A 24,467-nucleotide genomic window follows, 5' to 3' on the forward strand; every position below is an offset into this window, starting at 1 on the left:
ATTGAATTTTGCTAACTTCATTTAAAAATCAGCCATAATATGATAGTGGATTCGAATAGTTCGAATAACTACTTGAGTGAGTTATGTAGAAATAATCTCTAGTCTCCTAAAAGAAATAAAATCGGCGGAAACAACAAAATCGTAAGAACGGAAGTCTTTTCACAAAAAGAAAAGACAACATTGGATATGTTCTTCCGGAACAATGGTATTCGGGAGAGTGTTTGTGCTGGAAAGCAAATAATGTTTTTTGGTCTGTGTTTCCCGATCGTTGTGCTACAACATTGATGACTGCCATCTAGGAAACATTGCGGATGGCAGCGTAATATTTTCAAACTGCTAGAAAGGCTATAAAAAGGGGAATTAAGAAATTCTGAAATTTCCACTGTGAATCACAGTTATAATTTTATAGACCCCGAAACCGGATGCCGTATCCAAACTGCGGAGCGATTATGGAGCAGTGCTAAACGAAGAAATAAAATTACAGCGGGGCACTGCTCGCCACCATTTAGTGTGTGATTATGACAAAACCTCGAGGGCTATCTACCTAAAGGGAGGGATGCCTTCGTGGACGACTTTCTAAGGGAAAATGGCTCGTATACACGTTACACATGGGGGAAACCACGAAAACGCCCATGCAGCCAGCCCGTTCGCGGGATTCGAACCTCGGGCCGAACTACCAGTTAAGACACAATAACACGCCGAATAAATACTAATTCAGAAGTCAAACAACAAAAATCAGCGTTAATTTACAAAACTTTCACAGGACTAGTTTCGATGGTTTTACCGAACCATCATCATCAGCTGCAAAACCGCAAAATGCGGTTTGCAGCTGGACCATCATGTCCAGCTGCAAACCGCATTTTGCGGTTTTGCAGCTGATGATGATGGTTCGGTAAAACCATCGAAACTAGTCCTGTGAAAGTTTTGTAAATTAACGCTGATTTTTGTTGTTTGACTTCTGAATTACGAACTACCAGTGTTCAGCGAATTTACCGCTCGGCCGCTAGTGGGCTAACGTCACCATTTAGAGTCATATTTGATAGAATTTATGCGGTGTCGGTTATATTTAAAAACTGACATTTTTTCTATAATATCGAATGATATTTATAATTTTATGGCACTTGTTTAGTTTGAATTTCCTTTTGTTTTATTATTTTATATTTATGTGTGGAATACTCTAAATTAAAAATTCTGATGTGTACACCACATGACTTCCTTGTACGGAATATTAAATTATATGCATTTTTTTCTTGAATTTCATTTAAATTGATTGGATTGAATAAAATCTACTTCGTCGACAGCGCATAAACCACAATAGAATAAATGCACTCTTTAAAATTCGCTATATTTGTTTACTATAACGACACTCTGAATGCACAAAATTTATATCATTTGAAGAATTATCTGATCGTTGCCACATGTTCTATTCAAATACTATAATAAAGCTAGAACGATGTATGAAAGAAATTATGCAAACAAAACAGAAAAGATACAGTTTTTCACAGACGATTTAGTATTTCTCATTCAATTAATTCAGTTCTCACAAGGCAAAAATACATAAAAACTCAAAATATCTGTATTAAAAATTACGAAGTAAATCTTAAACACTTATTTCCTCGAAAAAATTCCAGAAAGGATTAAGCATGATTTAATTCGCAATAATAAATGAACGCGTTATTTTTGTTGTTGCAAAGCTTAGTCTCTCTAGATTGGCAACAAATCTACAATTCTGCTGTTTTAAATGTAAACAAATATGTCCGCCATGTTATTTAAAACTTAACCGCACGTAAACAGCTTTTAAATTGTTGATAATTGTACAAATATTGCTTCCAGAATTACGAAAGGCATAAAAACTTTAACCGGAAGATAAGAACAACATTTACAAACACATAAGAGTAAAGAAACTGAGATCACTGTGCCGAGTAACAGAGTGGATATATATATTATAAATATAGTATTTATATACGTTCTTCGACACTTAGTATCTTTATTTATTTATTTACCATGAGGAGAGTAGCTGCACCTAGCTGCGGACTATTCAAGCTGTTATGCTCAACTGATGAAATCATCTGCAATCTGCTGCACCAAGCCACGGGAGTGGCCCGGCGATCAGCGGCATTAATTGAAACAGTTTTAAGGTTACAGAAATTATATAAATTGACTAATACAATAATAATGCAGGTGTAACATTAGTAATGTAAGTTGTGTGTTACATACTTCCTATCTTTAGAAACTTTTCATGCAACTTCTTGATAATTTTTACATTCAGATTTATATATACATATATTGAAACAGAGAATTGAGACTAAAGGTTTTGTCTAAGTTATTTTTCAGTTAATATTCAAAAAGTTTCGTGTACAGTTTCAATTGTCTGCTTTGACGAAACGCGATATGGAATTAGCTGTATTCGAAAATCATTATGTATTTCCCCTGAAGAGTCAATAATGAGATTCGAATTGGGCTAATTTTCCATTTACCGCTTTTTTGTATTTTTGCTTAAGTCTTATATCACAATCGTATTTTTATTCAATTGTTTAAAGCTTGCCTTAATTTAATCAACATGTTACTTCCAATTAGATTTGAGTTTTTAATACGCTTTTTATTTGTAAATATTCTAGTGATAATTTTGTTTATTTTGTTTTTACACTTTTCATTGCACTTTATTTGACTTATGTTAAAAAAAATGTTTTCACCGGAACCACAGTATCAAAGCCACTTTTTAGCGAAAGCATTAAGAATATTCTTTTATTCTTTTTACCTTATGTATATATATATGCTGATAAACTTTCGTCCCAAATGAACTCTCTGATTTCATCTCTGCATACCACAGCAAACGCTGCATCATCTCCTGAATCGATCTTTGAATCACTATCACCTTTGAATCACATAATAATTGGCATTAATAAGATTCTCTCAGCGCTCAGAATTGCTACATAAAAATTAACGTAGTACAAGCTTTATTTCATCGAAATATTTCTGCTCATTGCAAGTTATAGTGAATTTAAATGGGAGAAGGTCTTTGGGGAAAACCTATGGATTATAACTTCTGTTATCTTTAAAATATCCTTTGTGAATTTTAGTTATAAATAATTTAATCTTAATCTTCTTTTTTAGGACATGTGGGCCCACCTCTTCCATGCTGCCACATTAAGCTTATTGATGTCCCAGAAATGGAATACTTCGCAGTTAACGGACAAGGAGAAGTATGCTTTTTATCAAACATATCCTCTTATATTTCACCTGGTATAAAAAATTAACCCTGTGAAATAGTTTATTAGATCTATCTACCTGTTATCTGCCAGTTACTTACCGGAGCATAACCTCTTATATAAATTGAGATTGAGTTTCATATAAGTGTAACTGAAACGAAAGAAACTTTTTTTTTTGAAGCATAACATAACGGAACAGCAAACATAAATAAATTATGCTCGTTTGTTTGGTATATTTCGTTGCCTATTTTGCGGAATAAACGTAGGCGTCAAGTAGTAAAACCAACATAAACAAACTTCTTCGTTTCACGTTTGCGATTTAAACGATATGCAAAAACAGATGCAGTTTATTTGAGATTAGCCAAAGTTATGCATGATGTTTAGAAATTATTTAGGATACAATTCAGGAAGCCCTCATTTCAGATAATACCTTGCTATAAATACGTACCACATAACTTATACTTTCACACTTTAAGCAGAAAATTTATGAGAAAAAAATCGCGCTTCTACTGTAAATATTCTTTGTTAATTCGTTAAACGAACTGTACATTTATCCTTTAGAATACAATGAAATATCACTAATACATCACAAAAGTAACATCACTAATACTTGGAGCGAGGGGGGGGGAGGAACAGGGAGATAACTTTTACTTTCAAGTAGCTATTTTAAACTACCGTGGATGGACAAAAATATGGAAACACCTTGTGAAATGCATGTTTGAAAAGAAAGATTAATTTTAATGAAATATGTAGGTGGCGCTGGCGTTTTTGACTACTGACGCCACCTATACAACTTCGTAAATGTGCTAAACAGTTCAGTTGTTGTCGGAGTACTGTTATGTGAGGTTGTCATTGCATTATGTCAGAGTTAACAGACTTCGAACGTGGGCAAATTGTTGGAGCACGTATGGTAGGTGCTTCCATAAGCGAGGTAGCCGAGGTCTTTAGTGTTTCAAGAGGTACTGTATCGAAGATTTATTCCGCATATTTGAAGAGCGGAAAAACATCATCTGCTAAATCACAGCGCGGACGAAAGTGTGTCCTGAGTGATCGTGACAGACGATCATTAAGGGCAATTGTGACGAAAAAAAAGAAGACCACAGCTGCAAAAGTTACTGCTGAAATGAATGTTGTGTTACCGAACCCTGTGAGTACCAAAACAATTAGAAGGGAGCTTCATAAACAGGGAATTGCTGGCCGTGCTGCAATCGAGAAGCCACTCATCAGTGATGCTAATGCCCGTAACAGGAAAAGGTGGTGTTTAAGTCATAAAGCCTGGACTATAGAGCAGTGGAAGCGAGTAATATGGTCTGACGAGTCTTCTTTCACATTGTTTCCCACTTCTGGCCGAGTTTACGTTTGGAGAACGCCTTCTCAAGCCTATAATACAGACTTCTTGTTGCGAAGAGTGAAACATGGCGGGGGTTCTGTTATGGTTTGGGCAGCCATATCGTGGTTCTCTGCTAGCCCCATGATAACTGTGTCAGGGCACATGACTGCCAAGACTTATGTGAACATTTTGGCCGATCAAGTTCCTCCCATGGTACAAATTTTGTTCCCCGGTGGTGATGGTGTCTTCCAAGACGACAAAGCCCCTGTTCACACAGCTCACATTGTCCAGGACTGGTTTTCGGAGCACGAGGATGAGTTCTCCCATCTCCCCTGGCCACCACAGTCACCAGACCTGAATATTATCGAAACTTTGTGGTCTACATTGGAACGGAAAGTGCGTTATCGTTGTCCACCGCCAACATCGTTATCTGAACTTGCCACCGTTTTGCAGGAAGAATGGTATAATATTCCCTTGGCAAACATACAGGAACTGTATTTACCCATTCCGAGAAGACTGCAAGCTGTTTTGGATGCCAACGGGTTTCCTACACCATATTAAGCAAAGAAACATGTTTTTTTAACGATGTTTCCATATTTTTGTCCAACCCCTGTAGGTCTCTTCAACCCGTGGCCCGGTGAAGGTATATTGGTGGCCCCACATTTGAATTTTAAGAATTTAAAGAAATTTTGATTTCAAGAAAAATCGCCTTGTAAGCTTTTTATAAAAAAAAAAAAAAAAAAAAAAAAAAACTTTTCTTTTTTGCCTCTTATTCTTGATATTTACAACATTTTACTGACGTGTCTGAAATTTGAGATAACATTTTCTGAAAATGACGAATTTTTCAAAAATTTCACTTTTTATGTAATTTATATTATGTAATATTGTTCCAACTCCAATAAGAATTTATAGAGTTACAGTGTGACTGTGCATTAAAATGCAAGTTTCTTAAAAATCCTATATTAATTGATTTTTATTCGAAGTATGTGACCGAAGGCAAGTGTATTCAGGAATTCGTAAACATGCATTCTTCATGCTTTCTACGTATATTTGGCAGTACCTGCATATGTGAACAGCTTTTTTGTAAAATGAAAATCCTAAAATCAAAACCAAGAACATGGCTGACAGACAAACATTTGGAGGAAACTTTACGAATTGCAACAACACAGATTTAACCGGATATTGAAGCTTTAATCAAGCAAAAACAATGTCAAATTTCACATTAAAAACTAAAGTAACTACTCGTACAATATCCTGCCAGTAATGTAAGTGTTTTTCTTTTTTTTATTGCAAATGCATTTTGTAACATCGTTCTGTACAATCATCTTTATACTTTTTTTTTTCATAGTTAGAAAAAGTTTTAAAACATTTTAATTCGATTTCCAGCTGACTTTTTGGAACCTGTGTGTATATGTTACGCTGAAACACCGAAATCTGGAGAATGTCGACTTTCACCAGTCAATGTCAACATTCACATAGTCTCTTGGTGCATTTCCGAAATATTTTCCAAATACTCTTATTTCTGACTTACACCGGTCAATGTCGACATTCACCCTGTACTAATGGTGAATGTTGAACATATAACAATATTATATTTTCTTCTCCGTCATTCAGTCGCGAATAAACGCACTTGACACTTGAAATAAGAACTTAAGAACATGAGAACCTAAAACACACAATACATTCAAAATGAGAAAGGAAAATAATAGAAGTTAAAAACTTACTTAATTATACAGTACGTTCTAAATGAGAGAATAAAATAAGAGTAATAAAAAACTTTCTAAATTATGTGATTCAAATCTTATTTATTGCAACAACTTAAACTATTATGGCACTTTTATGACCTCTCTTTTCGACTTTCACCAGAGCATATCTGTGATTGTCGACATACACCGGTGAGGGTCCGAATATACAAGAATGTAGTGAAATATTCGGTCTTTCACCGACGTATTTGGTGAATGTTCATATTCTCCGGTGAAAGTCGACATTCTCCAATTTCGGTCTTTCACGGTAACATATGTTTATACAAATCTGTAACACTATCTCTTCGCTTAGAATGAATTGTAGTCAAGACAAATCTCCCTTTTTTATATAAATTTTCTGACTACACTATTTTTTTACAAGTATCCAAGCCCGTGTATCTCTGTGAATTTACCGATGTGGCCCTCGGGCGTGAAAGGTTGAAGACCCCTATTTTAAACAATCCATTGACTGTGTAAAGTGATTTCGTTTTGCTTTTGTGTAAGGGAATATTATACAAAATGGTTAGCTTTCTTTATTAACATCCTATATATTCAGATCCTTTATACATGTAGATATACTTAAAGTTATATGCATTTCCGATGCTGATCATAATATTCTGATAAAAATTTTTTGGATTATTACAATATGGACAAACGTAAAGTTATTAACTCAAGAGACAAAATAAAATCTTGAAACTTACATGCTATTCAACATATTCGTTTTAATGCACAGCACACACATTGTAGAGTTATTAGGTTATTTTGAAGCAGGAGATGTGAAAAATGTGCAGTGCCCTCGCCAAGACTCGAACCTGGACCTCTCGAATGCTCGTCGAGTATGCTTCCAGTTACACCACGAAGGCGGGCTGGAAGGAAGGATTCTTAAATTTCTTTTGACCGCTCCAGAGGGAAGGAGGTTGTTCCGCCGTTTGCCTTTTGAAATAAAAATATCTTCTCCTATCACCTGGAATCATTGGATTTTTCGAGATCTGGAAAAGAAGAGAGTTTGATACAGCTAAAATTTTATTGGGTGGATGGACCAGCTGCTTTAAAGTATTCCACTGTTTGCCAGACTTATGGTCCTGAAAAAGGAAGAGAATTTTTCGGTAGCTAACCTCATTGGTTTTCTTACAACGTTCTCCGTTAATTCATGTAAAGATAGCAGCAACATTTTACATCAAGTGCTTGACTTTTCTAATAGCAGACAGTGGTAAAAATACCTCATTTATTCAATCTTCTTCTACCATGAAAAAGAATGGCCATCATTTTCTGCTACTTTTGCACCTTAAATTTTCTCGGCCATTGAAGTATCGCCACTGCATATATTGTTTGGTTTGAGGATCATAACGGTGTAACTAACTACGTTTCATCACCGCGTAAAATTACAAAAAATTATTGTCAATACATAGCAGCTGCTTTAAAGCATTTCACTGTTTTCCAGACTTATGGTCCTGAAAAAGGAAGAGAATTTTTATGTAGCTAACCTCATTGGTTTTCTTACAACGTTCTCCGTTAATTCATGTAAAGATAGCAGCAACATTTTACATCAAGTGCTTGACTTTTCTAATGGCAGACAGTGGTAAAAATACCTCGTTTATTCAATCTTCTTCTAACAGGGGGGGAATGGCCATCATTTTCTGCTACTTTTGCACCTTAAACTTTCTCGGCCATTGAAGTATCGCCACTGCATATATTGTTTATTTTAAGGATCATAACGGTGTAACTAACTACGTTTCATCACTGCGTCAAATTACAAAAATTTATTGTCAATACATAACAGGGGTAAAAACACCTTCTTTATTCCTTTTTCCTCTACCAAGAAAGGTGTGGTTGTGTGGTGTATTTAATTATGGCAAAGCACACTAGGGCTATCTGCCTTTAAGGGCTATCTGCCTCTACCAAGAAAGAAATGACCATTCACTTTCTACTACTTTCGGATCTTAAATTTTCTCGGCCATTGAAGGTCCGGGGATAGCCATAACATATATTGTTTGGTCTGCGAATCATAAAGGTGTAACTACGTTTCATAATCCAAAAAATTTATTGTCAACACATAACTAAAAATGCTAACAGAACAACTTGGCAGCATCGCTTCGCTTTAGTTTTTCCCTCGTTGGCATTGAAACATTTCGGCGGCACACATTTGGCTGACAGCTCATTTAATTACTCATGAATGTAAAACCTAATGCGTTTTTTAGATATCTCTAATGTCCCGGCAGTACTTCTGACGACTTGCCAGAAACAGGCCATGAGCTCGATCCCCAATTTTTGAAGTTGTCTTAGTTGAAGGCTTGCCAGATCTGTGCCTTCTGCCCCAAAATTTCCAAGTTGAAAATTGGAGCAGCACTTCCTAACATTTGAATGCGACGGACATTTGCCAATCAGTTTTCACTTCATTCACTGAAGGATGTTCTTTGGAATTCTGCAGGGAGAAGGAGCTTCATGATATCCCAGAATTCAACACTTGTAAATTTCACATTTTGCATTAATGTGATTCCATTAAGATCTGAACAAATGAAAATTTACTACAAAAGATTTCGTAAATTAACCTTTATAGTGTTAAAAAATGTTGTTTTCTAGCCAGCAGGTATAAAATTGTGATTTAATTCTTTTGTGAATTGAGTTGAGCTGGGATCTTTTTTGAGCCAACAAATGATAATTATGCTTTTGATCTTCTCTGCGTTAACATCATTTCATAGCGAAGTACTCTAGGAAGAATTAGAAAGGAACTATTCCAGTGAGAATGTCATTTTAAAACGAAATGGCAACGGTGTTTAAAATGTAATCACTGTCACTAATTTTTATTTGTATTTAGTATGTTCAGACAACACTTCATATCTAAATGCACGCTTTAAGAACGTATAATAATTATCAAAACTTTTTATGAGAAAAAAACATTTTTTTTGCCAATCATCAACGTGAGCTTAGCGAAAACTATGGTCTACATCAGGGTTTTGCTAAACTGTGGGTCGCGACTCCTTGGGGGTCGCGGGATGCATATTTCACAACTACACATCAGCGTAGCCACTGAGGGAGGGGTTTCGAAAATGGACCAATGAGCTTCTATTGCTCTTGTGACGCTAAATCTTCCAAGTCTGTGAGCGTATGTTGTTTACGTTTTAATTTGTATTTGCTTCGCAGTTATAAATGTATGACGTAACAGTAGAAAATCTCGTGGTACTTTCGTTTTATGAGTTTAATCAATCGCTGACTTTCGCGATTTTTATCACGCATTAAAATTTGGATTGGCGTTTACGGCATATTATCGCTCTTTACATGGAGAAAATGACTCAAGCTACAATTAGCCTCGAATATTATGCATTGACTAACACCTGTGGATTAAGAGAATTCAAGTGTACATTTTTTTTAAAATTCTGCTGAGAAGGACTGGAAGTGTTACAATGAATCTAGTGTTTCTTATTTCAGTACTTGCATTCTTTTGCTTTTTAAAGTGTAAGATTCAGAGTAATATTGCGTTATGATCTGATTATATCCATTGTTAACATTAAAAGTTAATACGTGAGTAAATTGAATATATTCGTTGTGAATACCATAAATTCACTCTGTTTGATGAGTATTTCTTGTGTAGACAGTACATTTAAGAGTGAGCAGTTATTAAATGTGAAATTTAACACACTAAATGTATACGAATGCAAATTAGTAAGTTCACTTTGAATAAAATTCTGCATTGGTTATTATTATAGAAAATCTTTTTCATATAGACTGCAATAAGAAGTGCTGACTTCTATTTACATATTAGTGTAAATATTTTTCTCATACGCATAGTTGATGCAAGATTGCATTTGGGCTCAGATGTTTATCACATATTTCTTTCTTCAACTTATTTACCACATATTATTAAGTAATATTTCACATCGATATTTTGCGAAGTATCCTACATGTGTTTGTATTTATTTCAACCACGAAATCTTCATAATTTCCTCTAATTGATTTAACTTCTTAATGAAAAGTTTCAGAAGCAATCGACGGTGCTTCAATTATTTTGTACAGAAAATTGCGTGGCACAATATTTTCAACCATCTTGCTTAAATCTTAAACCACGCGAAAGGTCATATGACATGACAGAAATATTACTGGATGCCCATTGGTCCATCCTAGAAACCAGTCCCTCGGTGGCTACACAGATGTGCACTTGTGAAATATGCTCGCGTGACCTGCAGCCGCCAAAACGTTTAGCAGTTTTGATATTTCTTTAACTTATTATAATAATTTTACAATAACCAAATATTTTTACGCAATGTATCTGAAAATAGATAAAGATAAAACAATACAGACAAAGAAAAATACAAAAACATTTCGACGCATTCTCTTTATAATATAGGCCCACCAGCGGCCGAGCGGTAAAATCGCTGAACACTGGTAGTTCGGTCCGAGGTTCGAATCCCGCGAACGGGCTGGCTGCATGAGCGTTTTCGTGGTTTTCCCCATGTGTAACGTGTATACGAGCCAGTTTCCCTTAGAAAGTCCTCCACGAAGGCATCCCTCCTCTTAGGCAGATAGCCCTCGAGGCTTTGCCAAAATCACGCACACTTTATAATATAAACGTTCATTTTCCTTGCTTTGAAAGTGACGCTGTCATTTCGTCTGTTATTTATTTAAAATTTTCACATTATTCCATGTCTTAAAATTAGAAATTAAAGTTAATGACCTAAACTGCGACAGTTTCACTCACGCGTGTGTCGGATTTGCGCAATACTTATGGGGTTCCACAAAATTCTTGTAAATATTATGGGGTCCTGAGGATCGCGAAAAAATCTCAATGATAAAAAGGAGTCGAGACTGAAAAATGTTTAAGAAACCCTGGTCTATATAATCGCCTCTCTGTGCTTGCTACTAGTCGAATCGTTGAAACATTTTAAACGAATTTTACTGTTCACGAATTGAATTTTCCAAAATGAAGGAGGAGATGCAGTTACAGTTACTGGTGAGCGGTACTGATTGATGATAACAAATTTCTTTGTCTGCAAGTTTGGAGGACATATGGTTCTGATAAGACGGTGCCACATGTCACACTGCTGACGCTTTATTGACATATCGCTAAAAACGTTTGATGAAAGAATAATTTCACGAAATTCAGCTGTTAGTTGGCCTTCCAAAGTTGGAATTTAACTCCTTTAGATTATTCTTACTGGGGTTATTTTGAAATCATTGAAATCAATGGTCTATTCCAGGGGTTTCCAACCCTGTGCCCGCCAGTACCATGGCGCCGGCCGCTGTGTGATCACAATTAAAAATTTTTTAGTTTTCAATAAAATTCTATTGAACATTTTCTCATTTTTAACGAGATAAAAATTGCTTCCACTGAAGATACCAGCACAAAGCGAAGTGCGACCGAGATCTTTTTTTACGTACATGTATTCTTAATATTAACTCTATCCAACTATAAATTCACCTTGAAAAAGTAAAGGGTGCCCGCCGTCCAACATATATTCTAAAACGTCTCTTAGGGACATAGAGGTTGGGAATCCCTGGTCTATGCAAAACGACGAACACTTGAAGCAATTAAGAAGAAACACCGAATGCTGAGTAACATTCATTTCGACATTTTCTTCCTCCGCCCAACGGCGGGCACTTGCCTATAACGACATTGCTCACTCTTAAGGCTTGGAGTGATGGCCATTTTATTGTGCAGACACCTAATAGGCGGCCACCATTACATTCTATGAAGGGATGGACAAATTTACATCCATGCTTTCTCCAGGATTCGAACTCGGGCCCTTCAGTATCACAGTCAGGCTCCGGTAACCTCTATAACGTCTGGGCTGCTCGAGGTGGACATTAAAATGAGCTTTCGTTCAAAACATAACGTCCTAAATTGTACTTCAAAATGATATAAAAAGTTTGGTTGTATCTGACATAGATTTCATTTTAAAAGCATGCCATTCTTATTGAAGGCGTATATACAGTATATTTGTATATGTACACTAAGCTTATTATCCAGCATTTTTAGGTTATTATTTTATTTATATTTATGACCATTATATATATGGTATGATAAATGGTTACCATATATATATAATGGTTATAAATAACCATTATTATGTAATTTATCGAGCATTTTTAGAAATATTTACATTCCGCTATAAGGTGTTTTCTCCCTCTTTCCAGCATGCCTTCGTGGTGTAACGGTTAGCACACTCGGCACGTATTCGAGAGGCTCAGGTTCGAGTTCCGGCGAGGGCATTGCACATTTTTCCTGTACTTCCTACTTCAAAAATCCTACTACTGCTGACTCTACAGAAGCCCGAACAAAAATAAAAATAAAAAATGGGGATGATGATTCCTCACCCCAGAATTTGGTGATTGTGTTCTCCAGTTCGCCCTTTAAAAGAGACAGCATGTAAGGTTGTAAGGATTATGTTAGTTTTATGAACAGTTAAATTTTGAGTTAAACTTCCTTTCCTATCGCTTCTTAATTTCAACATACCACTTCCGGCCAGAACGTTGTTTTAGAATCCCGTCTGAATGCTAATGAGGAAGAGCAGTATTTAACCGCGATGTTCTACTGTCTTAGTAAGAGAGATACGAGATATTCTGGCTGCACGCGTCCGCCTTTTTAGGCTACTTTTACGTAAGCTATTATTAAGCTCAGCCGTACTTTAGGCCTTTGATAGCTTCGCAGTCAGTTAGCGTTAAGGGGCCAACTGTGTTAGAATTTCAATAGCTTCGGCTATATCTCTTTAGATTAGATTAGTTGATTCTTATTCTCTTAAGTTCAAGCCCAAGTGTCGGCTTTATTGTACAACTCCAAGACGGAGTTCTGTTAAATCTTATTGGAATAATAAAGGGTCTTTTAACCCTTTCCAAGTTTATTCACTGTCTCACGAACTCAAGCGATTATTCGCTTACTAGTTCTTAAGATTCTTTACTTTTAACTGTAATATAACTGTTTTAGAATTACACAGTGGGAAATCCTACAAGGTCTCCCTCTTTTCTGCATGCCTTCGTAGTGTAACGGTAGCCTACTCGGCGCATATTCGAGAGGTCAGGGTTCGAGTCCCAGCGAGGAAATTGCTCATTTTAACGTCTCCAGCATTTAAAATAACCTAATGACTCTACACAGTAATTAATGCAGTTTTCCTAAATTACTGAAATCTCTGTTTTATTTAAAAAATTATTTTTCATGTTTCACTAAATTTTGATATCATATTGCTTTAAAATCTTTGACGCTTATTTAATTTTATCTGTTAGTTTTAGAATTAACATAATCAATGGTCTTTATTTTTCATATCAAGTGTTTAGCATCAGATTTCACTCCTGTGTTCCGAAACGTTCACAGAAAATTCTTGCGGGCAGTTTTAATTGAAATTTCAAAAATATTGCCTAAATACCTCCCATTCAACATGCACTAGCACACACATCTGTTCTAATATTACTCCTGACATTCTTGGAAGCATTAACAGAACATCTTTTCTGGAATCTGTCACAGATTGACAGTCACGTCTGGAATAGTTTGAATTTTCTTCCGTAGAACTGTTCGGATAAAAGAGAACAGCAAGATCAAACGATGAGAAACTTGAAAACAAAGTAGTTAAGCCATGATAAGCATATGGTTCTGATTACAGAGACCCTAACGTCTGTATTCAGATGTCTTTCACTCAAAATATGACATCGCGTCGAATGATGGAAAGACATCTTAATTCCGTGATTTTCTTCCTCCTTTCAGCGTGCCTTCGTGGTTGTAACGGTAGCGCACTCGACGTGTATTCGAGAGGTCCAGGTTCGAGTCCCGGCAAGGGAATTGCTGATCTTTCATGTCTCCTGCTTAAAGTAACCTAATGTAAGGTATAGTGGTGCCCGAGTGGTGGATGATAATCCTTCTCCCCCAGGATTTGGCAGGTGACAGGTGACGGAGGACGGGGGCGCCTGGTGTCTAACATAGGTAAACAGGCATATACCCCGCGTCCTCCACTGTGTAGAGGCAAAAACTCCCTGGAGCCCCATGAGGCCGCCCCGGGAGTTTATTAGGATCTTAAAAGTTAACATGGCCATACAAGGGCTAGACTACATGTAGTACATTGTAAGAACGTGAGACAACTGAAGGTTATGGTTACAGAGGTAGAACAAAATAAGACATAAACATAAAACATAAATGGAAACAGATAAAGAAAAACACGAAGAAACACATAAAGCACTAAAAAGACAAGAAGGTACACTAAGATACACTAAAATACACGTAACTAAATAAACACCGAACACACATAGATAAACGCGATGCAGACAATTAAATAATGTGGACACATAAAAACGAAACACTTGATGATGTTATGAGACGCATAATAGCACGTAATTATTTAAACAGCGCGTGTGATACTGAGAGGACACTCAATAAGGCACGCATATATACGTGAAGCAATGTTATGACAGTAGTTCATGAAGCCATGATAATAATAGTACGCACAAGAAAACGCGTAGATATACAAGATGCAAGTAAGGACTAAGGTACATGATACAATGATATACAGGATGCAATATAATGGTAATAGTACATGATGCAATAAAGTTAGTAATTCACATAACAGGCAATAGTACACATGTGAGCATACAAAGATACGTGTTACACCATAGTGACAAGAGTACTTGACGTAATGGTGCTAATAGTTCACACTGTACGATGCAGTACACACATATATGCAGAACATATACTCGATGACAAATAGTACACATATAAACGATGCAGACGATTAAATGATGCAGACACATGAAGAAAATAAACATTAATATGGTGCACATAAAAATTATGAGACTCATAGTAGCATACAGTTGATGATAAGGCACGCATGACTTGATATTAACACACAATTGTCCATTCATATATACGTGATGTAATGTGCCCTTATCCCCAGTCGCATAAAATACCCATAAGGTATTTTTTCCTTCTTTCTGCATGCCTTCGTGGTGTAACGGTAGCACACTCAACGCGTATTCGAGAGGTCCAGGTTCGAGTCCCGGCGAGGGCATTGCTCATTTTTCACGTCTTCTGCTTAAAGTAACCTTATGGCTCTACAACATGACCTTGCCGATTGATGTCACTTCATAAATTCCATAAATATAGAATATTCTCACCCTATCTGTTAGCCAATTTCAACTGTCAAAGTATTACAAGTTTAATACATGTGACACGACTTATCTGGGAAGATTTTGAACAGAGGAGTACAGTGGCTCCCAAAAGTGTTCGTACACTTATGATTTTTATTGAAATAGGGCTCTATCTATTAATTAAAAGTAAACTTTCTGAATGAGATTTTAATAATAAGATTGTAATGTTGCGCCCTTCCAACCTGCACGCAACAATAGTGGTGACTGCTGAGAACTGGAAAGTAGACAAAGTTTTGAGAAAGGTCTAAATCCCTTTTTATTCAACTTTAGAAATTACAAATGCGTGCTCTTGACGCTCACAAACTACGCCGACCCGGCGGTAAAATAAAAATAAGAAACTAAAAAAAGAATAGTAACAAGTGACTAACTACGAGGCTCTCTAAACGTAACTAACCTCACCGCGTTCTAAAATACCGCTGATAATTCAGCAAACTTCTGAATATTACGTTGAAAGATTAACAATCTGCCGATGCAAGCACACAGGTCGAAACCAACGAGATAGTATACTGTTATATGAAGTCGTTGGTCGAAACGCGTGGTTCTTCAATTCCTAACTAGCCACCTCCACGCTCGTGAAGCAAGAAAGCACACTTTCGAACTCGTTTCCCTTCTATTTAACTCAGATACTTCCGCTGACAATTTGAATCCTTGCGCGTTCTACTAAAATTTACATACTCTGGCATTGGCAATTCCAGGGGAAAGTAAGGCTTGACAGGAAAGATAGTTTAAACTTAAAATAAATGTTAGTTAAAATAAATATAAACCCTACAAGATCTATAATCAATTCGTAACAAAATTACATGAAATATTTTTTAAATATAGCGAAACTTTATTTTTAAGAAATTAATAATCCAAAAATGGCAAACATTCTATCTCGCAAAAGTCTTCATACACTTCAAAAAAAATCTTGACATATTAGTAAATATTTTCATTTTTCGTTAAATTAATATTTAGTAGGATATCCTTTAGCATCCACAAACAGCATTTAAACGTCTGGGAATAGATTTTGCTAGTTTTTTTTGTAATTTCTGTATCAATGTTCATCCATTCTTCCATCATGAATGTTTTGACTTCGCTTCTCGTTTTGATGTCGTGTTTTCGTACTCTGACCTCCAGTTCTTTCCAGATGTATTCTATGGGATTTAAATCTGGCGACTGAGGTGGTATTTTCAAAACTTGTGGACAATTATAGAGACACCACAGGCGAACGTTGAAAGCCATAAATAAAGTTGTTTCCAATATCCAAATTTTGGGCTGATAATTTTAAATTGCCTCTTAAAATATTTAAATAAAGAGAATGATTCATTATGCCATCAATAAATAGCAAATTACCTAGTCCTGATGCTGCCATGCACCCCCACACAAGAACACCACCGCCATGCTTAACTGTTCCAAACTAAGTTCTTATAATGAAGTTCCTCATTTTTTATTCTCCATACAATTATTCGACCATAGGAACCAAAAATGTTAAATTTGCTTTCGTCAGCAAATAGCACATTATTCCAGTACGTTTCGGGTGTATTTATCATTGATTTTGCGAATGAAAGCCTAAGCTTTCTGTTTTTCTCACTAACAAAAATTTTTTTTACGGGCAGAACGCCCATGTAATCCAGCATCTTTGAGAACTCGTTGAACAGTTTCAGGTGAAATTGAAGTAGAAGACTTTGCATTAAATTCTGCAGAAACTTTTACAGCACTCAAACGTGGGTTTTTCATAAATTTTCTAATAATAAACCTCTCATTACGTTTAGTTAACTTTCTCGAAAATCTTTTTTTACCTTGTTTTCAACCCGATTTTCTTCTTTAAAGCGGAGCCCACCAGCGGCCGAGCGGTAAAATCGCTGAACACTGGTAATTCGGTCCGAGGTTCGAATCCCGCGAACGGGCTGGCTGCATGGGCGTTTTCATGGTTTTTCTCATGTGTAACGTGTATACGAGCCATTTTCTTTTAGAAAGTCCTCCACGAAGGCATCCCTCCTCTTAGGCAGATAGCCCTCGAGGCTTTGCCATAATCACACACACACTTCTTTAAAGCGTTTTATCACATACTGCACTATAGAATGGGATAAATTAACTAATTTAGCGATATTTAGAATTGATTTCCCACTACTATGGTGAAAAATTATCAATTTTCAAATGCTGTTTGTAATTTCTTTACGACTGCGACCCAGTTTTCAATAATAAATAGAATATTATGAAGTAAACAATAAAAAATTAAAGCAAACGACTTTTTAAATGCCACCACAATGCAAAAATTAAAAAAAGCGGCAAACGATAATTCTAATTTTGATTTTATCCAAAAAAAATTAGTGTACGAAGACTTTTGTGAGATAAAATGTTTGTCATTTTTTTTATTATTAATTTCTTAAAGATAAAGTTTCGCTATATTTAAAAAATATTTCATGTAATTTTGTTACGAATATGTTATAGATCTTATTATTAAAATCTCATTCGGAAAGTTTATTTTTAATTAATGGATAGAGTCGTATTTCAATGAAAATTAAAAGTGTACGAACACTTTTGGGAGCCACTGTATACAGTTAGTCACAAAAGTCTGCGTGCAGACTAAATTTTAAATTAAAAAAACACTTAAAGCATAGAAAAATGTATTTTAATCATTGCAATTTTTTTTCTTCTATTAGCTAAAATTGTAAGCTTAAATAAAAAGCAAATGATATCAGTGTAATACTTTTTACATTTTTTTCAAAAATATATTTTGTCAAAAAAACTCAGAAATTCCCTCCAATAAGTCTGCGTACACTTTAAAAAAAAAGCAAAATATAAGTTTTTTACATTACTTCAATACTTTGTAGGATATCCTTTATTCTTCAAAACAGCATGCAGACGTCTGGGCATTGACTGAACTAGTTTTTCAGTGTCATCCGACGTAAATTTCGCCCATTCTTCCTGCAATTTACTAATTAGCTTATTTCGCGACGTAATATTGTGTTTTCGAATTCGTTTCTCCAATTTTGTCCACAAATGTTCGATTGGATTGAGGTCTGGTGACTGTGGAGGAGTACGCAACTGTCTTGGAGTGTGATAGAGGAGATATTCCTTCACAATTTTAGCTGTATGTTTCGGGTCGTTGTCTTGTTGGAAAATAAAGGTATTAGAAAGGTTTAAATTTCGGGCACTGTCTCGTAGATTTTTCTTCAGAATATCCAGATAAACATACTTATCCATGACTTTATCAATAATGTGAAAATTTCCAACTCCTTTCGACGACATACATCCCCATACCATCACACCGCCAACTCCATGTTTGACAGTTGGATTTAAATTTCTCAGATTCAGTTCTGTTCCTGGTTTTCTCCATACAATAGGGTGGCCATTAACTTTAAATATTGTAAATTTACTTTCATCTGTTCCAGAAGTCCTGCGAAGAGTTTAAATATGTTTGGGCAAAAGCAATTCTTTTCTTTCTATTTGTCTCGGAAATGTATGGTTTAAACCTAGGTTTGCGTCCATGATAATCGGACTTTCGCAGCACTTTTCGTACAGTTTCAGGAGAAATTTCCTTGTTGCTAGTTAAAAAAATGTCTTTTACAATGCTTGCAGCAGAAAGTTTAGGATTTTGTTTAGTTCGTAAAAGAATTTTTCTTTCTGCTCTCTGCGTTAGCTTCTTCGGTCTCTCACATCTTGGTTTTACAGCAAGACTACCAGTGTCAAGATAGTTTTGAATAACTCTTTGCACACTAGAAAATGGTTTTCCAATGGTTTTACCAATATAACGAAGAGTTTTACCTTCATCTATCAATTTGATAATTAGTTGTCTCGTAACTAAAGGAATTTCTGTTTCTGAATTGGTTGTCATTTTCGTCAAAGAAAATAGAAATAGCAACTTCCAATCAACGTGAAATTTGCTTCGGAAGTCAATGACCTTGAAAGTGTAACCTTCTTTGCATTCTCAAGTTTGAAGCTTAAAAGTTAGATAAGAAATCACTCGCCTCCTTCGCGTTGTACGCAAACTTTATTGGCTTTGATTTCTGGCCACTTATCTTTTAAAAATTAGTGTGCATAAATTATTAGATATGAAAATATTACAGTTAAATAATTTCAAATTCCCTTATTGAAACTAAATATTCAAAAAATAAAACTTTAAGAAACTACCCTTTTCGCACCTTAAAATTTGGATTTGATATTACTTTTCTTGATGTACGCAGACTTTATTGACTAACTGTATAAATTACAACGCGATTCTTAAACTGCCTTCTAATTTAATATATGGTGTGTATTGTTTTACCTAATATATAAAAACTTTATTTTATATCAAAGCAAACCTATGAGTGAGAAATTAGAAACATCTCTATTAAGTTTACTATTTTACCTTTTAGAATTGTGTTAAAACTGTGTTCTTTAATTCACATTTTCCATCATTAATTCTTCATAGGTGTGCGTAAGAGGACTAAACATTTTCAAAGGATATTTGAAAGATCCCGTTAAAACAGCTGAAACCATTGATAAAGATGGATGGCTTCATACTGGAGATATTGGAGCGTGGATGGAAGTAAGATATTCCTTATAAACATATTTTTTACGAAAATTTTAGGTAATAATAGCAATAAAACGTCCGATTCAGTAATCTTTGATCATGAAAGTTTCAAGCGGTCATTCCGTTTGGCCGCCGAAATCGAATCAGAAAGGAACTTCCGTCGTTAACCTTCAGTGACCTTGTCCATTTTGACGCTGGTTGACTTCTTATTTTAACGACAAATCAACATTAAAATAAATAAGTCATTAACACATACATAATAGGACATAATTCTGAAATATCGGCCGAAGAAGAAAACTAGTCTGAATTTTGATTACCATTCAAAAACATATTTCAGCCTTATGCCTAACTTCTCAGAATTTATTTTGGATGATCAACTTTCGTCGCTTGTATTTGAGTAAAATTTGACCATTAACATGAAGCAGAATGCATATAAGCATAATAATACAGAAAATACAAGAAATACAAGAAGAAATCGGCATTCGTGATATGTAATGTTTAAAATTAACAAACAAGATTATTTTTCTTTTGCTATTAAACATTCTAGAGTTTCATTATTGTTTGCTCACATTTAGATTTAAACATTGGATTATCGTTTTCAGTAGTTCACACTATTATAGTTTTACATAAAAACTCAAATCATTGAAATGTTTAATATGCTGCACCTTTTAGTAGCTATGTGATATATATACTTTTAAATAATTTAATGAAAATAGCACTACTGTTTCATAGATAAAGAAAAAAGATCTGATGTCCGTATTTTAAATACTGCAAAAATGCTGTTTGCACTTCTAAAAAATTTCCTGATTTTTAGGGTATTTAAAAATAAAATCGGTAAATTTCTTTTAGTTCTTACTGTAAAACTCAATTAATTTCCCAATACAAAAGATAATAATGCCCAATACACATAAAGATAAGAAAGTCTTCGAACGGACGAGAATTATATTTAAGTGCATGCTATTGTTCAAGGGACTCAAGTGTAATTTATAAGGAAAACTGGAAGTTATTATATCGCATGAATAATAAGTTAAGGAAAATTTTTAAATATTGATATTAACGCTGTGAGAATAAATATCTTTCGTTTCAAGACAAGTGGTTAACTCGATTTGATTAATGAAGAGAGACCCCTTTAACGGAAAATGTAAAATTTGTCAGAAAACGGTTAATATTAAGTACGAGGATGTTAGAGCATTTAAGCAAGAAACACCAGTCGTTAATATTGAATAGGGATTCATCGCAATCGGTTTCGAACTTTTTCAGATGAAATCTTCAGAAGAACAAGACAATATATCAGCAATTGAAATTACAGCCCTAATTGTACAAACAAATTGTTATAGCGCTTTATTTCCAGATGTAGAACAAAATGTAGAAGTATTTGCGAGAGTGTGTTTGCTCCTGCAGCTCAAAAAATGCGAAAAAAACCTCTTTTCTTCTCCCGGAAACTTGTTTACCTTTCCCGGATTTTGACAAGCAAGAGATAGTAACGCTACCAATACACATTGTAAGATATTTCTCCCTCCTTTCTGCATGCCTTCGTCGTGTAACGGTTGCACACTCAGCGCGTATTCGAGAGATCCGGGTTCGAGTTCCAGTGAGGGCGTTGCACATTTTTCATGTCTCCTTAGTGTTTCGGGCGCCACTATAGAGCCTATCACTTTCCTCATTCCATAAATTTTTCTTTTTCTTTTCTTTTCTTTTCTTTTCTTTTTTTTTTTTTTTTTTTTTTTTTTTTTTTACGAATTTTGAATACATGTATAAATATGTTACGGTGAAACACCGAAATCTGGAGAATGCCGACTTTCACTGATGAATGTCAACATTCACATAGTCTCTTGGTGTATGTCCGAAATATTTTCAAATACTCTTATTTCTGACTTACACCGGTCAATGTCGACATTCACCCTGTACTAATGGTGAATGTTGAACATATAACAATATTATATTTTCTTCTCCGTCATTCAGTCGCGAATAAACGCACTTGAGACTTGAAATATGAACTTAAGAACATGAGAACCTAAAACATACAATACATTCAAAATGAGAAAGGAAAATAATAGAAGTTAAAAACTTTCTTAATTATACAGTACGTTCTAAATGAGAAAATAAAATAACAGTAATAAAAAACTTACTAAATTAGGTGATTCAAATCTTATTTATTGCAACAACTTAAACTATTATGGCACTTTATGACATCCCTTTTCGACTTTCACCAGAGCATATCTGTGATTGTCGACATACACCGGTGAGGGTCCGAATATACAAGAATGTAGTGAAATATTCGGTCTTTCACCAACGTATTTGGTGAATGTTGATATTCTCCGGTGAATGTCGGCATTCTCCAATTTCGGTCTTTCACGGTAACATATATATATGTGTGTGTGTGTGTGTGATGTACCAGCTTTTGTTCCGAATAAATAGATTGGTGAAGAATCATAGACGTAGTTGAAGCTCAAAGTATCAGACGATAAGTTTAAAAAACAGGATCCATTTATTATTATTCATGAGAAATAGCAGTTACAAAAATCATATCTCCGGAGTAAATAAAAAAGAACCACTAATAACTTTTTGTATGAAGTTTACTGCATCGTTACATTAAAGGAAAGATCCCGATATTCCTTTGCGAGTCCTTTTATAGCCTCTGGAAAGGTGGAGCTTCCAAGAAATGACCTCAGCCTCGTCAACCATTCCTGTTCGCTTTAAATATCTCCAGAACATTCTATAACTGTACGTGTAGAAGAGGCGGGAAAAACAACTTGACTACGGAGCTGTGGGTTTAATTCCACGTACTTTCAAATAAGAGACCATCGCCATTAAAAATGAAAAGAACATACAGTTCGAATTTTAAGTGTATTTTTGACTATGGAATTTTATTATTACATTTATATAACTGTATCCGGCCCTATGTACGTATTGTAACTGTGCATGCCTTTCAGCAATTTCCACAAATTGAAGGTACTAGAAATTTTTCGGCGTATGGGGTAAGACACGTTAAACAAATAATATTTGTTTAACTTGCTCCGTCAATTAGACACTACACGGACTGGTCCCAACTGAGAGGCTCCCATATCCAGGCAAGAGGTGGGTCGCCAGTCATCCTTTCCGAAGAGGATAAATGTACGCTATCCATGCTACCACCCCGAGGCTGCAATCTGAGGTGGCAGACTTTAAAAGTTTCTCTACAACTGCTGTTACCTCCAAGGCCCGCGGGGCCAGCTTCGCTTTTAGATGCATTTTGCAATGCTCTGTACTCAACATCCTTAGTAGTTTGAAGTGGTAACCACTAATTGTACTCTATCGTACTGAGAAGAGCTGTACGAGTATTTTTGAGAACTGTAAAATGTCTTTTTATTGTTTTTGGAAGAATAAATTTCATAAAGCTATCATCGATTCTGTCTGCATTCAACCCATTACGAATCCATACACACGTAACAGTATCTTCCGTAGACAGTTTTGTTTCACGCTGATGAGATGTGAAAGCAATTTTCCTATCTTTTCTCAGTTAGCAAGTTAACTTGGGAATAGTCTGCGCATTATTATTCATTTGGAGTTAAGTTTTATGTTTTTTCTTTCTAGAATGGAGCTTTGCGAATCGTGGATAGGAAGAAGCACATTTTCAAGCTTGCTCAGGGAGAATATATAGCACCAGAAAAAATTGAAAATATATATCTTACAAGTCAATACGTGGCTCAGATTTTTGTTCACGGAGAAAGCCTAAAGGTAAAGTAACCTGTATCTCAAAATATTCTTATATTTCTCTAAAAACTGATCTGATTCATCAGTATTCAAAATTTTCTATGAATTTAATTAATTTCTTTGAAGTTAATGTACTCTTGCTATGCTCTCAGTTATGCTATCGAAATTCTCGTTTCTGTAAAACTTCGAAAGTATCTATTTCTTTTAGATTAATCCTGCATTATTAATTTGAATAACTAACGAGTATTAAAATAATAGTAGCGCTTTAAATAAAAAATAAAAAATAAAAAAAAAAGCATTTTTACATTCAAAAACCTTTTTTTTTTTTTTTTTTTTTTTTTTTATGTGATGTGCAGTCCTGCTTAGTTGCTATCGTCGTACCAGATCAGAAGGTAGTACAGAACTGGTGCAAAATAAACGAAATTGAAGGTTCATGGAGTGAAATCTGTGAAAACAAGGTAAGCGTTTCATTACGTAAATGATACGTTTTTTTCCTTCCAAGTATTACCCTAGTGCATTCTCGAAACGACAGCTCATTAAAAATTTTAATAAAATAAAGTAAGAAAATCATTGAACTAAACATGTCTAACCCTTATATTAATATTATTCACACTTTTCCCCTCCCCCTGCTGTTGTTAGTGATACGTTTGTTTATGTAAACATTACGAGAGGCGTATACTCAAGAATATTAGTTCATGTGTGTGATTTTTAAAGATGTTTCCCTGCACTAAGTTTCAGTTATCTCAAGAACTTGCCTACAACCATTCACATATGTTTACAAACATACATGCATACATAGATACATATTTGGACAAACATACATGCATACATAGATTTTTTTTTTTTTTCTTTTTAGCCCCGAAATGCTATTAATTTCG

General features: G+C 35.1%; 1 protein-coding gene and 1 non-coding gene across 3 annotated transcripts in view; one reads left to right on the forward strand and one right to left on the reverse strand.

Annotated features, from left to right (window-relative positions):
• LOC118191734 (long-chain-fatty-acid--CoA ligase 1-like) overlaps window positions 1-24,467 on the forward strand; it is a 150,906-nt gene that overhangs the window by 89,133 nt on the left and 37,306 nt on the right. For both annotated transcript variants that reach the window (XM_085821215.1, XM_085821216.1), the window contains exons 15-18: window positions 3,115-3,203; window positions 19,795-19,911; window positions 23,470-23,613; window positions 23,946-24,047. In XM_085821215.1, coding sequence (XP_085677341.1) covers window positions 3,115-3,203; window positions 19,795-19,911; window positions 23,470-23,613; window positions 23,946-24,047 — 452 coding nt within the window. The remainder of the gene's footprint in view (window positions 1-3,114; window positions 3,204-19,794; window positions 19,912-23,469; window positions 23,614-23,945; window positions 24,048-24,467) is intronic.
• On the reverse strand, window positions 7,073-7,144 carry TRNAA-AGC (transfer RNA alanine (anticodon AGC)). The gene has a single exon. It is a non-coding gene; the product is annotated as a tRNA-Ala (tRNA).

Source organism: Stegodyphus dumicola, chromosome 7 (genome assembly GCF_044657685.1).
Source record: "Stegodyphus dumicola isolate Sdum_Otavi_A_Nest chromosome 7, ASM4465768v1".
Lineage (NCBI taxonomy): Eukaryota > Metazoa > Arthropoda > Arachnida > Araneae > Eresidae > Stegodyphus > Stegodyphus dumicola.